The 16,836-nt window shown below is 61.4% G+C and overlaps 1 protein-coding gene across 2 annotated transcripts; it reads left to right on the forward strand.

Moving 5' to 3' along the window:
• The first annotated feature begins 2,317 nt into the window (after positions 1 to 2,317).
• On the forward strand, positions 2,318 to 13,771 carry TRMT61A (tRNA methyltransferase 61A). 2 transcript variants are annotated; one of them, XM_049899578.1, is made up of 4 exons: positions 2,318 to 2,410; positions 3,051 to 3,393; positions 5,016 to 5,282; positions 6,802 to 13,771. In XM_049899578.1, the coding sequence occupies exons 2-4, from the start codon at positions 3,063 to 3,065 to the stop codon at positions 7,056 to 7,058; spliced, it is 855 nt and encodes a 284-aa protein (XP_049755535.1). In that variant the 5' UTR covers positions 2,318 to 2,410; positions 3,051 to 3,062; the 3' UTR covers positions 7,059 to 13,771. The 2 variants fall into 2 exon arrangements, with proteins under 2 accessions (XP_049755535.1, XP_049755534.1); XM_049899577.1 differs by lacking the exon at positions 2,318 to 2,410 and having other exon boundaries at positions 2,621 to 3,393.
• Positions 13,772 to 16,836: the final 3,065 nt, after the last annotated feature.

Here is a 16,836-nt window from a genome sequence, read left to right on the forward strand (position 1 = left end):
TGGAGCAAGAAGATGGTGACATCACTGGGCCAGTTTGTGGTCCACGTTCCTCAGAAATCACACCCAGTCACACATTAACCACTGGCCCTGGGGGTTGGTGCTGGAGCCTCAAAGGATTCCAGGCATTTCCTGCACGGAACACAGGCAGCTCCATGGGGCAGGGCCAGGGGTGGGGGGTGGGCCAGGCTGAGCAAATGCAGAGGCATGAAGGGGGAGGGCAGGCCAGGCTTCAGACAGGGAAACGGTGGGTGGCGAGGTGCCCTTGGAGCTGGGCTGGGCCACCACCGCCTCCCACGCTGCAGCCCCGGAGGCCTCAGAGCCCAAAGGGGAAGTCAGTGGGAGTCAGGAGAGGACCAGGGGCTGCCTTAGGGTCACAGAGTAGGGCAGCAGGAGGATCCTCCTGGGGCCTCAGCTCACCTAACCCCACCAGGCATGCTGGCAGAGCAACCTTCTCCAGGTGGCACCCTGAGCAGCTCCCCTCCTCCAGGTGACCCTCTTCTCCAGGGCCTCCTGTGGCCCGTTCCTACCTTCCTTTAAGTCTGCTATTGGTTCTCTGAGGCCAGGTAGACTGACTTCCAATCCCAATCCCATTTTGGCCAGATTAGCTATGTGGCGTTAGGCAAATTCCTTAGCCTCTTTGAGCCTCCGTTTCCCCATCTGTGAAGTGGTCCCTCCCTCACAGGATTGTGAGGAGAATTCAGAGAGAAGACACTGAGCTGGGCATATTATAGAACTAATTCTTGTGAGCAGAGCCCCAGGTACAAACCCTGGAGGGCTGCCCTGAGAATCAGCTGGGGCCTGGGGACCTGCTGTTGTTCAGGGATGGAGTAGCTCTGTGGAGACTGCCTAGAGGACGCGGCACTGGAGGAGCTGGCCAGCCAGCCAAGGACTGCAAGGCAAGTGGAAGTGAGGCCACGGGAAACCACCACCGAGTCACCACATCCTGATTTAGCCTCTTAGCAGTGCCCAGCCTCCACTCCGCAAGGCTGCTGGGAAGCTAGGGAAGAGGGGCTCCCATAAGTGGAAAGTCGAGGACCCCCAGGGGAGCAATTAAGAGGTGATTCAGGCGTCACCGAGTGAGTTAGCAGCCAGAACACAGGCTGGGAGGGGGCGGTGGAGTGGGACTGGTGTCTCAATGACCAAGAGCAGGAGGCAGTGAGGCTGCACAGCCTTTGGGCAGCTGGGGCCTGAGTGGTGACTTCACAGGGACATAAGCCATAACCAGGGGAGGCCACTGAAGGCCTCTCACCATCTGACTCCCTAGGGCCCCAAGGCCGGCCCAGCCAGGGCAGGGGCAGGGAGGGCCCGAGGTCAGGCAAGAGCCTGGCCCCACAGGCTGGCAGCACTGTAGGTACAGGCTTGCCCTGAGGGGTCTGGCCACCCCCATTTCACCAGGAGACAAGGCTGGAGGAGCCTGGGGGCTGGGGAGTGCAGCCCTGTGTGGGTTCCTGGGTCATTGCCTGCTGAGAAGACACTCTGCGTTCAGGCCCAAGCTAAGCTCCTGACCTGCTGGGTGTGTGTGGGTGTCTCTCTCCCTCTCTGGTCCCTGGGACTAAAAGGACATGCTCTGGTCACAGGGGCTGAGGAAGGGAGGAAGACAGCTATGTCCCCCACCCCCCCCCCACACACACTCTCCTAGGACCTGGCTCTGAATTAGCCAGGCCGACGACACAGGACCCCGCTCCACTTCCTTTTCGATCCCAGGCCCCGCGCATGGCTTCTAGCCCTATGCAGACCCCAAAGTAAGCCCCATTTATCAAGCGCTCCGTTGCCCTAGGCCTCGCAGTGGACAGGGCCCCTTCCCTTTTTTGAAGTAGTGACGCGGCGGCTTGCTGGTGGGTAAGCCCCTCCTGGGAGAGGTTGGGGGGTCGGGGGCCAGGGTCGTTCGGCTCCACCCCGGACCCGCGCTGGGCCTCGGGCTGACTGCGGCAGAGCTTCCTGGGCCGGCCTCTGACAGCGACCCCATTTCCTGAGAGTCCTGGGTCCTTCAGAGCGGTTTGCAATGACGACGTGTCTGCGGAGGGGATTGGGCAGCTCTCCCGGGGGCCCAGGGCTGTCAGAACCCCCGGTGCCATGGCAACGCCCCGACATGCGCCTCGAGGGCACAGATGAGGCCTGAGGGCCCGCAGCGCCGGCGGCCGGGACGTCCCCGCCACGGAGGAGCTGGACCTTGTCCTCCGTCTTCTGTGGCCGCGAGAACGTGCCAGCGGAGGAATTCACACTAGGAAGTCAGTCGAGCAGGGACCGTGCGGGGAGCGGGTACGCGGCCCCGTTCTCCCAGGAGCCCGCGCGCGGCGGGGCGGGCGGGGCCGGCCGGACGTCATCAGAGCGCGCCGCGTCGGAGCCGGAAGTTGCGCGTCGTCGCCGCGCGTCGCGGAGCCACGTGCGGAGCCTCCGCGAGCTGTCGCCGGTAAGCCCCGAGGGGCGCTGACGGGGACCGTGCGTGGGTGGGCTTCCCGCGGGCCCCGCGCTGTTCCTGGCCCTGCGCAGGCCGGGCCCGAGTTCTCGTTTGCGGTCCGCGTCCGGTCCCCAGCCCCTGCCTGTGGAGCTCTTACTTCTCTGAATCCCCACGCCTGTTGGCGAGAAGCCGGCCTTCGGGGAGACCGGGGTTCGTAGTTTGGTGGAATCAAGCCTCTCTTGGAGGTGACCGCTAGCCGCTTGCTGCTTCCCTGCTGGTGATCACCCCCAAAGGCCACTCTCTCATCTCACACTCGGGAGCTGGGAGTCCTGCTCCTGGGGGGAGGGTGAGGAGAGGGACCTTATTTTGTGGGAATCTTTGGGTTCCTTTTTTGGCGTTGCCGGGCCTCAGTCTCCGCATCCGTGATTTGGGCTGATGGCCTCGGTCTCCTATCCCAGACCACGCAGAGCTTCAGCTGTCAGGCTTGGGCGCCCCTGGTGACTGGAGGTGGCAGCGTGTCGGGCGGTGCCAGGACTGAGCCACCCCACCCCCAGTGCTCAGGGCCTGGGCTTCACAGCCTGGGCTCCAGGCCCACACCCTGCCTCCCAGCCAGCCCCCTCGCCTGCTCATGCTCACATGCGCCTCCCCCCAGGCCCTGTGCACCATGAGCTTCGTAGAGTACGAAGAGCTGATCAAAGAGGGTGACACGGCCATCTTGTCGCTGGGCCATGGCGCAATGGTGGCCGTGCGTGTGCAGCGGGGGGCGCAGACGCAAACCCGGCATGGCGTCCTGCGGCACTCGGCCGACCTCATCGGCCGCCCCTTCGGCTCCAAGGTGACCTGCGGCCGAGGCGGCTGGGTGTATGTGCTGCACCCCACGCCCGAGCTCTGGACGCTGAACCTGCCGCACCGCACACAGATCCTCTACTCCACCGACATCGCGCTGCTCACCATGATGCTGGAGCTGCGACCCGGCTCTGTGGTCTGTGAATCCGGTGAGTTCTCGTGCTGCCTCCAAGTGACTTGGAAAAGTGGCGGCAGAGGTGGTGGTCAGAGCCAGCGTCCATTCTGCCTTCTTGCAGACAGGCCTAGCTGCTGGGTCTTGACTGCCAGTCTTGCTCTTTGTCACTGTTCTCTGGTGGCCCAGGGTGGGGTTTCTGTCCTGCAGGGGTCAGTGATCTCCCTGAGCTGCCCAGGGCAAGCCCACCTGCTTGTTGACCCATGCACCCTGGGTACAGCAGCGAACAGAGCTGGCCAGACTCTCCTTCAGGCTCACGGACTAGTTGGGGGAGACAGGTGGGAAGCTTAAAAATAAAACATGCGGTATGTCAAAAGTTTGAGGGTCTGTGGAGAAAAACGAGGTAGGGTAAGGTGGACAAGAGTGCAGTTTTAATAGGGTGGCCTGGGCCAGCCCCATGGAGAGGATGATGCTTGACTAAAGCCTGGAAGGGGTGAGGGAGCCAGCCCTGCAGGTACCTGGGATGTGCATTCTAGCAGAGGCAAAGGCTGGTGCCCAGACCCTGGGCTGGTAGTGATCTTGGTGCAAACAGAACCAGAGAGGAGGCCAGCGTGATTGCTTCTGTTTGAGCAGAACCTTTCTGGGGACTTGACTGCAAGGAAGCCTCTTGGAGGCCGAGGCTGACATCCAAGTGAGAGGTGACTGAGGGACTTGGCCTCGTAGCCCTGGGGAGGGGCCTGCTTGGGGGTGGGGCCAGGCCATTGCTGGTGCTGACCAAGGTGCTGACTTCCAGGCTCTGGTCCCTCTGGTCAGGGAGGAGGGGGGCGCCTGGTCCAGGGCTCTCTGGAGGAGGTGAACGGGACCCTAGGGCTGTTTTCTGAGGGGTGCACTCTAGGTGGGGGGCAGCCTGTGCCTACCCATGGTAGGGTCCTCATCTGCCGCCAGCGTGAGCACCATGGCCATTGACCAGGACCGGGGTGCCAATGGAAGGCCCACCCCTGTTCCTTCCCAACTCACACACAGAGGTGGGGGGGGGGCACCTGGGGTGGAGACTGGGCCCCACATGTGGCTAGATCCCCAGCATGTCCTCATGGGCCGGGCAGCCAGAGGACAGGGCTGTGCCAAGTTCCCTGCATGCTGCTGCTGACTTCTTGAGGGCTCAGGCCATCCTTTTCCCTCTCTGGGCCTGTTTCTCCATGTGGAGGGCAGGATGGATCCTGTGGCCCAGGTGAACACTTTGAAATGGTTGGTCAGAAGCTGAACACAGGCCATAGGCAGAGGGCAGTGGGGGCTGAGCAGAGGTTGGCTATGCCCAGCACAAGGGTGTGGGGAGGTGGCGTGGAGAACAGGACAAGGAGCCATCACCCTACTCCCACGCTGCCTGCATTACCATGCGGGGAACAAGGTATAGCCAACAACCAGGCAGACCAGGCTCCCACCAGGAAGCTCCTGGAGGCCTGGCATGATTGGGGTGCCGTTGATATGATGTGTGTGAGATTGGACCACGTGTGTGTAAGGATGGCTCGGAGGGGACCCTTCAGCGAGGCGGTCGAGGAAGACCTCTGAGGCTTGAATGTGTCCGTGGAGGAGACCAGTGGCCAGAGCAGAGTGGGGTGGCTGTGGCGTGCGGCCACCTGACGCCCGCCCGCCCGCCCGCAGGCACTGGCAGCGGCTCCGTGTCCCATGCCATCATCCGCACCATCGCGCCCACGGGCCACCTGCACACGGTGGAATTCCACCAGCAGCGGGCGGAGAAGGCGCAGGAGGAGTTCCGGGAGCATGGCCTCGGCCGCTGGGTGACCGTGCGCAACCAGGACGTGTGCCACAGTGGCTTCGGCGTGAGCCATGCCGCCGATGCCGTCTTCCTGGACATCCCGTCACCCTGGGAGGCCGTGGGCCACGCCTGGGATGCCCTCAAGGCTGAAGGTGCGTTGGGGCTGGGTTCAGGGGTGGCCGAGGGCGCCCAAGTTCCGGGGCCCAGCCTTGGGTCATCTGAGCCACCCAGCTGTGGTGGCCTGAGTGGTGCACATAGGCCTGGCTGGGACTTCCAGGGATGTCACCTAGTGGGGGTTGGTGAGGGGTCAGAGTCAGGGCGAGGGGGCCCTACCCCGCAGTGGACAATGTCAGATCCCTGGGAAATGTGACAGGTCAGGGAGAGGCAAGATCGTGTCAAGGGGTTGCCCAAGGTCAGAGGTCACAGGGGCTAGCCCCCGTCCATGCCATTTCTAGCACTGGGTCTGGCAGAGCCTCCCCTCCCCCACCAGCATCAGAGCCGAGTCTGGCGCCTTTTAGGGGAAGGATGCTGTGCGGGGGCGGAGGCGGCCGTCAAGCAGGTGGCCCTGAGCCAGGCAAGCAGCAGCGAGGCCAGGGTTTTTCCCTTTATTGGAGAAGAAGCTGGCTCAGACGCCCAGGTGCCCCCCCTTCCCCTCCCAGCCCAGAGGTGCCATGCGGGTGGGGAGGCTGGACAGGGGATGGGGCCAGGTGCAGCTCGGGGACAGTTCAGGGGCCAGTGGTCTCCTGCTTGCTCTCTCAGCCCAGACCCTGGACCCAGTGTCCCTGGTCTCTGCTGAGGTGGCCTGGCTGCTGGTGGGGGTGGGAGGAAGGCAAGAGACCCCTGGTTTTCCCAACCCTCCACCCCCCATCTCCGCCCTCCTGACCTCTGCCCTCTCCAGTTTTGCCCCTGGGCCCTTGTGGGTTCTCCCTGCTCCATGACACCAATGGAGCCGCCCTGTCCCGGAGAGGCAGGCCCGCTGGCCACTCTGGCCCAGTCTGGGAGAGTCTTTTTCTGTCTGTCTGTCACTCCCTGCATCCTCTGAGCCCTCTCTTCAGGCTTTTCCTTGGCTGGCGGGAACCTGTGCATTGCACCTCGGTTTCCCCAGCAGTGTACACGGGGCTGGGGCACACCTCCTCTAGGTCCCCTCCCTGGGGCATTCCTGGGGGTTCAGGCTCCCAGGACAGAGCTGAGGGAGCAGACCTTGGGCCCCCATGTGTCCCCCCCTGCCAGGACTGTCCCTTGGGGGCTGCTGAGGCCAGGCTGAGTGACAGCGGGGGCCTGGGGGAGGCTCTAGGGGAGGAACAAGAAAGGGCTGTTGGTGCCAACCCGCCCCGTCACCCTTCAAGGCCCATCTGAGTGGAGCCAGTGACAGCCTCTACTTTTCTGTGACAGCCCCTACACCACTGCAGTTCCATCACGGTTGTTGTATTTTTGGAGCTGCTGCTTGCAGGCTCTTCCCCTGCGTCCTGCCCCGCCTCTCACCCTGCAGTGAGCCCTGGCCCTGGGTGGGGAGACAGTGCCCACTGAGTGGCCCAGCTGGGCAATGACTGGCGGCCCCTCCCGGGTGGCTCACAAGGAGGGGTCCTTTGGGGCTCAGGAGGCACCTTGGTTACAAGCAGGGGGCTCTGGGGGGCTGAGTTTCTTCCTCCTCTGACCCCGCCCCACCCGCAGGTGGGCGCTTCTGTTCCTTCTCGCCGTGCATCGAGCAGGTACAGCGCACGTGCCAGGCACTGGCGGCACGCGGCTTCGTGGAGCTGAGCACCATGGAGGTGCTGCCACAGGTCTACAACGTGCGCACCGTCAGCCTACCGCTGCCTGACCTGGGCGCCGGCCCCACCGAGGCCAGCCCCTTCCGCAGTGGCACACCAATGAAGGAGGCCGTGGGCCACACCGGCTACCTAACCTTCGCCACCAAGACGCCAGGCTAGCAGGCAGCCTGCCAGGGACACCATTGCCAGGAGGACCACGGAACCGGGGGGCACCAGCAAAGCTGGGGATGCCAGGAGCATGGCGGGACCAAGGGTGTTGGGAGCCAGGGGATACTGGGGGCACCTTGGAACTGGGGGTACTGGGAGCCAGGAGGACCCTGATCTGAGGCTGGGCGCTGCTGCTCCACCACAGACTGCCTTATATGGCCAGCGGGTGCCTGCCTGGCCTCTGTTTAGAAAGGATAAGTGGGCGGGGCTTAGGCCTCCTGGGTGGCTGAAACGGAGGAGGAGCAACTTTGAGGGATCAGCCCCAGCCTGCCTGCCTACGGCGGGGAGCTTGGCCTCTGGGGATCCCAGCCTACAGCATGGCCTGCTTGTCCCGGCTCAGCATCCCATCCTCCTGGCTGACTTGTTCGAGACAGTCTCCACTGCCACAGGCCCCCAGCGTCAGGGACACCCAGGGTCTGACCCTTTCCCTGATGGCCCCAGCAGCTGAGGGGGAGAGGGAGCGAGGTCTCGGGAGGGGGTGGGGGGGGCACCGTGCCCGAGTTCCCCACTGTGTGGGACCAGCTCTTACTAATGTCTGCAGGGGACAGCCCCTGCCCTGCCTCTGTCTCTTTTTACCCACCCCTGGCAGGCACCTCCTGTGGGCCTGGGTGGTGTGAATGTGTGCATAACCCACTGTGGGGGAGGAGGCCCATGGAGGGGGGACTCCAGGGTCCCCTTTGAGGCCCTGTATTACCCAGGGTGTGAACCCTGGCGTGTCCGATTTCAGCGTTAGTGGGTCTCCCCTGCCCCTCACAGGGACCTGGGGTGACACCCTCCCACCTCTTCTGCCCCCCCCCAACAGAAATGCAAGGTGGGGGAGGAGCAAGCCTTTGCCAGGAGGGCATGAACTTCGTGGTGGGACACTAGGGGGAGGGGAGGGTGAGCCTCAGTTCCCTATGTGGATTCCCTTCTCTGCCTAGTGGCAGTAAACTCTGGTCCTCACCTGCTTCTCTGCTTCTCTGCACGTCTGGCCCCACTCTGCCTCCCGGGCCCTGGACAAAGACTAGGATGCGGTGGACAAAGGGGCAAGTGTGTGGCCACCCCCCACCCAGTCACAGAAAGGGCCTTTGTCCTGGGGGAGGGGCGTGTGTGTGTAGGGGAGTGTGGGTGTATGTCCGTGTCCCTGAGATCCCTGGGCCCTCCATCCACTGCCTAGCAGAGGAGCGTCTGTCTGTGTCCCTGAGATCCCTGGGCCCTCTATCTACTGCCTGCTTAGGAAGTGTGTCTGTCTGTTTTGCTGAGATCCCTGGGCCCTCCGTCCACTGCCCAGTGGCCCTGCTTGTCGTTAACAGTGTGGGTGCCTGGGCTGTGGGGCTGCCCCCCAGAATTCGAGAAGGCCTCAGGCTGCCAGTCCCCGTGTGGGTGTAGAATATGGGCAGGGGTGGGGCAGCCCCTAGGAGCCCATCATCAGGACTGTTGCTGAGGGACACTGAGCTGGGCAACATGGTGGGGGGACTTCTTCCTGGGGCACCCTGGTCCCTGTGTCATAGGCTGTAGTATGTAGGGTCCTCTTTGCCTGGCCCTAAGTATGGCTGGCTCTGTTTCTCCCTCTGGTCCACCTTGGGCTGGAGCTGACGTAGCCTGGTGAGGCCAGTGACAGGTGTTCCTCAGTGGGCCAGGACCCACTGGCCCTGGCTCCAGGGGATTGTTCCCTTTCACAGCCTGTCCTGACCTCTGACCCCATGCCTAGGGCAGGGCAGAGACGTGGGCCTCATCCCAGTGGCCCTGAGCCTGCCAGGTGTACCAGGAAGTGTGGGGCTCCCAAGGAAAGCTGCAGGGTGGGACACCCTCCCCTCCTCCAGGAATGACCTTTGTGAATGCTGGCCCGCCCTTCAGTGGTGAGGACCAGAGGTGCCAGGGGACGGCCGGCCTGTGCCTGTTTCCAGGTGGGGCTGGGACTGCCCACGGTCACCACAGTGCAAGCACTGCCTGAGCGTGAGCCTGGAGGGGGAGTGGGAAAGCCCAGCCTACAAGGTTGGGGACTGGGTGGGGCCCGTGCACTGGGGCGTCCCTGTGAGTTGGGGTGTGTGCTGCCAGGCCCAGTGCAGTCTTGTCCTGCCTGTCCAGACAGGCCGCTTTCCCCTGCTCTACTGCCCTGGAGCCCCCACCTGGCTCTGAGCCGGCATGAAGGGCTTAACCTCCACAGCCCCACTCAAATGTCCCATTCTCAGGACATGCTCCCAGACCTGCCAGTGTCCGCCCAGGCAGGAGCACCCCTGCACATCACTCTGAGCTCCAGTAGGATCGCGGCAGCACCGCCACAGGCAGGGCAGGAGCCACGTGTCACCCCAGTTCTGCATATGGGGAGGCCGACGCTCAGGTGGCGGGTGACCCATCAGCAGGCCGGTGACGGTCACCTCTGGTCAGCAGCACGGGGCTTGTCACAGGGCAAGGATTCACCCGGAAAGGCCCTACGTGGCTCTCAGTTTTTCCTTGGAAGTTCTCTGCTGCCGACTGCAGCCCACCCGGGCTCGTCCCTACTGCCCTGCCCTGGCCAGGTCCTGGGGAGCTGACCCACACCTCCAGCCACTGCCTGACTCCCAGGCTGAGACGTGGCTTCCCTACTCCAAGGGCCCCACATTGACCCCACCGTGGGGTAGGATGACAGTCCCAGCACCTCCCCCCTCCCCACACTGCCTTCCACCCTCCTGCCTCAACCAGGCTAGGGCTGCTTGGGGAACATCTTCCAGGGGTGGTGGGTGGTATAAGGGAGGCCAGGGTGCAGGGGGCACACCCCAGCTAGCAGCGTGACAAGGGGTCTGGCTCACGAGGCCAGGACAGGATGGCTTCATTGGTGCTGCAGACTCAGCTGGCCCTGTGGTGTCCCCTGCCCCCAGATTTCCTGCACTTGCCCCTTGCCTCCGTCCTGTCTCCCAGGGCACACTGGCCTCCCCTTTCTGTTCTCATCTCCCCCCTTGAGCCCATATGCTGGAGGGCAGGGTGGCCTGCATGGGACCCCAGCCCAGCATGGATGGGGAAACTGAGGCCCAGGGGAGATAGAGACTTGCTGGGATCAGTGCCTCTGACTGGGCCCCCAGTTTCCGCTCCACTCATTTTCCAGGGTATGACCACAGCAGCCAGAGGGGAGAGAGAGGTTTCTGGGCAGTTGTGGAAGGCTCCTCAGAAGGAGGGGCACCACGCAGGTCCTGAAGGGACACTGAGCAGAGACTTTCTCAGATGGATGTGGCAGGCCCTCCTCCAGGCCTTGTGGGGACAAGATGGGGAGGGCCCGGGACAGTCACTGCTGACCCTGATGGGACACGGAGGGTGAACACCCCCTCTCTGGCTGCTGAGTGCTGAGTTTGCAGGGTTGCCTTAAGCGCAGAGCTGCATTCTGGATGGCTCGCATGCCAGCCTGGGGATCCATGTTCTTGGGACCTGCTGTCCACCAGCCTCAGGGTTGCAGTGCAAAGCTGGGCCACGGGGGGCTTTAACCCAGCAAATGTGGACTGAGCATGGTTCTGTGTGCTGGGACCTCGCACAACATAGACCTTGGAGGGGAGCAAAGTGGGGACCCCAGCACAGATGGTGTGGGAGAGAAGAGAGGGCGGGCTCACTGTTAAGCAGGGTCAGGGATGCCTCCCCGAGGTGGGCCCTGTGATCTTGGTCTCAATTCTGCCTTTGAGGTTTGCGTGAGCACTGCTGCCCTCAGCAGGGAGGGTCAAGCTCTGTCCTGGGGGCCATGTCCCGCTGCCAGCCTCACTCCACCCCCCCAGCTGTTAGGTGCTGTCGTGTTGGTTCTGGCTCAGTGTGACACTGTGTAGAAGAGAATGGGATATGGCCCAGCCCTGTGCCATCTTCACAATCACAATCATTGGTATGTTCGAGTCCATTGTTGGAGCCCCTGTGTGTTTTGAGTGCCTTCCAGCCTAGGTGGCCCATCTCCCAGCACTGTACCACACAGTGTTCGGTTGTGATCCGTAGGACTCTTACTGGCTGGTTTTCAGAAGGAGATCGCCAGGCCTTCCTTCCTAGTCTGTCTGAGTCTGGAAGCTCTGCCGAAACTCGTTCCCCGTGGGTGACCGTGCTGGTATTTGAAATACTGGTAGCATAGCTTCCAGCAACACACAAGCACCACAGTATGGCGGACTGATGGATGGGTGGTGGTTTCTCATCCAGGGGTGAGGGTGAACAGGGTGCCTGCCTCCTGGGGCTGCCATGAAGTTAAATATGGTGTGAGCTTTTAGAACAGCCTGAGCTCAGGCGATATCACTACGGCTGCCTCACTGAAGAGAGCTGCTGCCGCTGCCTCCAGGAAGCCCTCCCCTCTCTTTTAGATTCCAAGGCCAGAATTTTGAGGCTACTCCTGGGTCCATCTGAGAAATGTCCTTTGTGCCCTGAGTGTTTCATAGTTGATCAGGATGATGGGAGAGATTTGGAATTGAGACTTTTCTGGAAAACCCTGGTCATCGGTCCCTGTGCTTAGCTGTGCCGTTAAACAAAACATAAGGACCCTGACTGGGCAGACACCCCTCCTTGGGCCTCCACAGCTTCCGGGGTGGGTGCCGTGTAACGAATAGCACCCAAACTGCAGGGCTAAACAGCGGTCAGTCACTCCGCACAGGTCTGGCCGTGTGCATACATTGGGGCAGTGTGCGTCCACACTGGCTCTGGCCAGCTTTCTCTGCTTCCTCCAGGAGCCAGAGCTGGCTGCGGACCAGGTATGGAGGGCAAGCCCAGGTGCACAGTTGCTTTCAAGCCTGGAGTGGGATCTTGTGGCTGACGCCCTGTGGGCCACAGCATGCCATGTGACCAACCCCAAGGCAAGGAGGAGGAAGAGACTCCCTGGTTTTAGCTGCACAGGGGCATGAGTGTGGGGATAGGGGCCAGGGCATGGGCTGTTTACCCACACAGGTGCCCCTGCACTTAGGCCCATTTTGCAGATGCTGAAACTGAGCTGCTAGAGGAGAAGCCCTCCCTGAGGCTCCCAGTTGGTGAGGGGCAGTGACAGGTTCAAAATGGGTTTGAGGGGTCTCTGTGCAGCCTGGGAACACACAGGCCATTGGCCTGCCAAGCTCTCCCTAGGTGATGGACTTGCACTAGTCCCCTCACTGTGTTTCTGGCCCCAGGAAGGCCACCTGGCCAGGCCAGGATGAGGGCGTTTCAAAGTCAGGCTGCCTCTGTGGCTGGAGCAGTGCTCCCACCGCACTGAGAATAGCTCAGAATTGGGTCACGCTCCCCGAGAGCTCGGTCACAGCTTCCAGCCTTTGACAGTAATCAGCTTTCTCCCCGACATCTGTCTCTTCAAAGGGGACAGGTGGGCATGGGCACACCTTTAGAGGAAGCAGAGTTGGGGGGGCTGTTTATGGCGGAGCCTCCTCCCACCCCACTGCCGATGGCCTCCTTCCTTCCTTCCCTCCCCCCGTGCCCTGGCAGCACCACCACCCTCCTGGCCACCCTGGGCTCCCCTCCACCCTGCGCCTCTCCCACCCCTCTGTGGTTGGAGAAAGCACCAGGATGCGCTTGGCACCCGGGGGAGCCCCTTCCCACGTGAGGGTGGGCCCAGGGAGTCGGCTGTGGGGGCGGCTGGGCCCTGGCTGCACATGTCCCTGCCTCTTGCTGCTCTCTGCCTGCTGGCGGCCTCGCCTGGGTCTCCTGAGCCACCTCCAGCACCTCCTCCTCCTGCGCGTGCACCCCTCCTGAGTGCCTCCTAGTCCCCTGGATAAGGGGAGCCCTCCTGAGTGCCTCCTAGTCCCCTGGATAAGGGGAGCAGTGCTCTGCTTCTCTGGGAATTCTGGGAGCCCCTCACCACACCACTTGCACCTTCCCAGAATCCCTGACGTTGCTCCCACAAGGCCAGGAGTTAGCACAGGCCCCCCAGCCTAGGCCCCGGGATCCCCCCCGCCAGCCTTTGACTCTTCCGAGGCCAGGTCTTGCCGTTCTCCCCTCCCTGCCTGGGTCCCTTCTGGCCGCTGTTCCATCCCCACACCTCCTGTCTGCCCCTACACAGCCCAAATGTGGGCAGGGGCCTTAGGTTCAAGGTGCCCCAGCTCTCTGGCTCCAGAGGGGTGTCACTGTGTCCTGAAATGGAGTGAAGTGCCCCCCACCGTCCACATGCAAATGCATGGTCTTGGGGAGGGAGGGGTGCCGCTTGGGCCACCCCTCACTTCCTGTCCCTCTGGCAACATCAAACTGTACCCTCCCAGTGTGGATTCTGCCAGATGCCCACCCCCCTACCAGGCAGCGTGTGCACAGCTTGCCTGGCCCTCTGTCCTGTCTCTGCTGGCCCCCCCGGCTGAACACTGAAGCCACATGTGTCCAGATTGACCAAGTTGAGGGGGCAGAGTACCTGGACTCCTGCAGAGGAGGGGATTGGGGCTTCCCCTGGATCAACCCAGAGCCACTCCACCCAGGGACGCCTTCTTGGCTGGGTGCACTCAGGTCTGGGTACCTGCCCTGGGCTCTTGGTGCCTGAAGTGACTGGGTGGCTCTGGACGGTTTTCATCACAGGGTCACTGTTGGACGTGTGAAAAGTCGTATTCAAAGTGTGGTTTAGGGATGGTGGCATGGCACGCACCTCCTGGAAGAATCTCAGGCCCCACCCAGACCTAGTCAGAATCTGCATGTGAGCCAGATTTTCAGAGGGTTTGAACAACATTAAAGTTTGAGAAGCACTTGTTTGGCTAATCTTTGTTCCCTCTTTGCTTTGGCCACTAGGAAGCTCAGAGCCAAATTTGGTGCCCATATGGCAAAAAGTATATGGAATTTCATCTGGTTTTGTCTTTTTTCTTACCTGACTTTTCCTGATGTCTTGATTTCTTTCTTTTTGCAAAATATTATGTTGTTGCATAGCATATATGATTATAAGTAAATAAGTGCATTGAAGCTGTTTGACTCCATCATGTTACTGTTTGGTGGGCCTTGGTTTCCTAGTCTGTAAAGTGAAGCTGGTAATGCCCTCCTCCTCCCAGAATGGCCACGATGTCACGGGCCTTTGGAGCCCCGTCCATGTTGTCACCTGGGTACGCTGCCGCCAGGTGGTGCATGAGGGTGTTAGATGCATCTTTGTAACAAGTACCTCTTATCAGCTCCTACTGCCATTAAGGCTTGTTTTCAGTTCTTGAGTCATTACAAGCCCACAAGGCAGGCAGGCTCATTTTCCGGGTGACAAAACCACCCTAAGCTTCAGGTATGTTTGTGAAATACCCGCAATCAGTGGTTCTCACCTGTGGTCGCTGGAAAGTCTGTATAAGCTTCACCTGACAGCTCGGTAGATATGCAAGTTCTCAGCCACATCCCAAGCACACTGCCGTCAAACGGATTCCGACTCATCGTGACCCTGTGGAACTGCCCCATCGGGTTTCCAAGGTCGCAGTGAGTTGGAGTCAACTCGAGGGCACTGGGTGTTTGTTTTTTTAATCTTTATGGAAGCGGACTGCCACATCTTTCTCCTGCAGAGGAGCTGGTAGGTTCAAACCGCTGACCTTTCAGTTAGCAGACGAGGGCTTTAACCACTGCGCCACCAGGGCTCCTCTGGCCCCACCCCAAGCCAATGAAATTGGGACCTCTGGGGTGGGGCCGGCCTTCCGAGTCTTAAGGAGCCATCCTGGGATTCTGAGGCTCGCTGGAGTTTGAGAACAACTGCCAGAGGAGCTAGGCGTCTCTCAAGCCTTTCTTCTGCTCTTTCTTTTATTTCTTAAAACAAGCAGACAAAAGCCCTTTATTCAAACCGCTGAACTTAGGAGACCTGGTCACAACTCTCTGGAAGCTTCTAGTATGCGGCTCCTTCTAGGCTGCATTTTTGTCAATAAGAACTTAATTTCTCCTCAATTTGGTTTGAATGTTTGCCTCCAAGTCACCGGAATCCTTCTCTGGGGATCATCCTATGCCCGCCGTGGTTTGTCGCCGTCTTGCTGACACCTTTGGGATGAAGGAGGCTGAGGAGCCGCAGCGTCAGGAGGGACCTTGGGGTCCTGGTGTGAACAAACCCAATGCCTCATTTCAGAAAACGAGTCTGTTGGGAGATTTGAAGCCCAAGTGGATATTTCTTGAGCTTAAGGAACGGCACATTTTTTAGGTGTGAGAATGGTGGTGTGGTGAGGAGGCTGGGTTTGCAGCAGAATAAGCCAGTGTGGGGTGGGCAGGAGGAAACAAGGCGGCCACGGGGGTAATTGTTGGAGCTGGGAGATGGGTACAGAGGTTCTTTATACCGTTGCTCTACCTTGGCATTTGTTTGACATTTTCCATCTTAAAAACTTGTTTTTTATTACTTTTATTTTTTTTTAAAGGCCACTTCAACCATCGATGTGTTCCACACATGTCTGGAGCCACCTGTTCTGAGCCAGACTCTGGTCACTTACCCTCCTCCCCCTGGCCAGGGCCACCAGGGTTCCCTCAGGCCAGGGCTTTCCAGAGTCAGGGCGGCTGCAGGATCATGGACTACAGGAACGGGTGAAGCAATGAGAGTGGCCCTGTCCCCTGGGTGCCACCATTTTCCCATCCCCTGGCTTGGATGAGCGGTCTCGGCCTAGGAGTGAGCTGGCTGTGGCCACAGATGGGCCTCCAGGGTAGCTGGACTGCAGCCACCAGCAGATGGCCGGCCCCCAGCACGGAGGACGGTGAAGGAAGAGTTGGAGGCTGCCTGGCTGCCCGCCTTCCCTCCCCAGCAGAGGCGCTTGTCCGCACAGCCCCAGGAGGCAGCTCCCCCTGGCCTCTCCAGCCCCAGAGGACCGTCCCTCATCCCGTCCCTCCCAGCAGCCCAGCACGCCCCACCAGCTGCCACCAAGGGGCCTGGCCCGTCCCTGGCCCAGAAGAGCACTCAGGGGTCCACCTCGCTGCTGTATAATTTACACACAGCCGAATGTACCCGTTTGATCACCCTCTTCCCGGCCTGAGCCACGTGCCCTGTGCAGTTGCCGGCACCCCCCCCCCCCCGCCCCGAGGGGCCCCTGCCCACCCATGGCCTGCTCCCTGCGTTCCGTCCTGCAGACCTGAGTTGCCAGAAGGGAAATCTCTGGGCAAGGCCTTCAACAGGGAGTTTGAGGAGGCTTTCATCACCAAGCACCAGTGTGGCCAGTGGCCCACACAGCGCCTATGGGGCTGTGCCTCGAGCTGGCCACCATGTCTGCGGCCACAGTCCCCAGACTCTGGTGCTTGGCGCACTGGAAGTGCACAGATGGTGACCCGGCCGCGCTGCGGAGGTGCCCCAGAATGCCGGCCAGGCCGCTGGATGGGGACTGGAGTAGGAGTGGGGGTGGCAGGCTTGTTGCTAGGTTACTGGCACAATGGACATTCCAGCGCCAGGCAGCAGGGAGGGGACATTTCTCAGGGGCAGCTAGGGGCCCAGCCACCCTCAACCCCAGGACACAGTGCCTGGGCAGGCAGTCTCCTCCTTGGCTCTACTGCCGTCCCCCAGCGGACTCGCCCCCTCCCAGCACCTCCTCCCCAACTAGTGGGCCCCAGAGGAGGGGCCCCAGCTGCTGCCCTCTGCCTGTGTGGACCCTCCCCATCTTGGCCCCCTGCCCCGCCAGCTGCCTCCCCCTGCCCAATTCAGGCCTGGAGCTCTAACTGAGGGGGCCAAGGCAGGCTGGGCAATTTCAAAGGGACCCTGGTTCCTACCACCACTGCCCCTGGGCTCTGCACCCCACTGGAGAGCCTTTGGCACCCCCTGCACAGGACCCTCGAGGCCCGGGGTAGCTGGCCCAGTGTCCTGTTTGTCTGAGACACAAGACGCAGGGTTTGTTTAGCTCCCTGGACACCACTTCCTCCCTCCGTGGACAGACTGCTAAGG

Source organism: Elephas maximus, chromosome 10, assembly GCF_024166365.1.
Source record: "Elephas maximus indicus isolate mEleMax1 chromosome 10, mEleMax1 primary haplotype, whole genome shotgun sequence".
NCBI lineage: Eukaryota > Metazoa > Chordata > Mammalia > Proboscidea > Elephantidae > Elephas > Elephas maximus.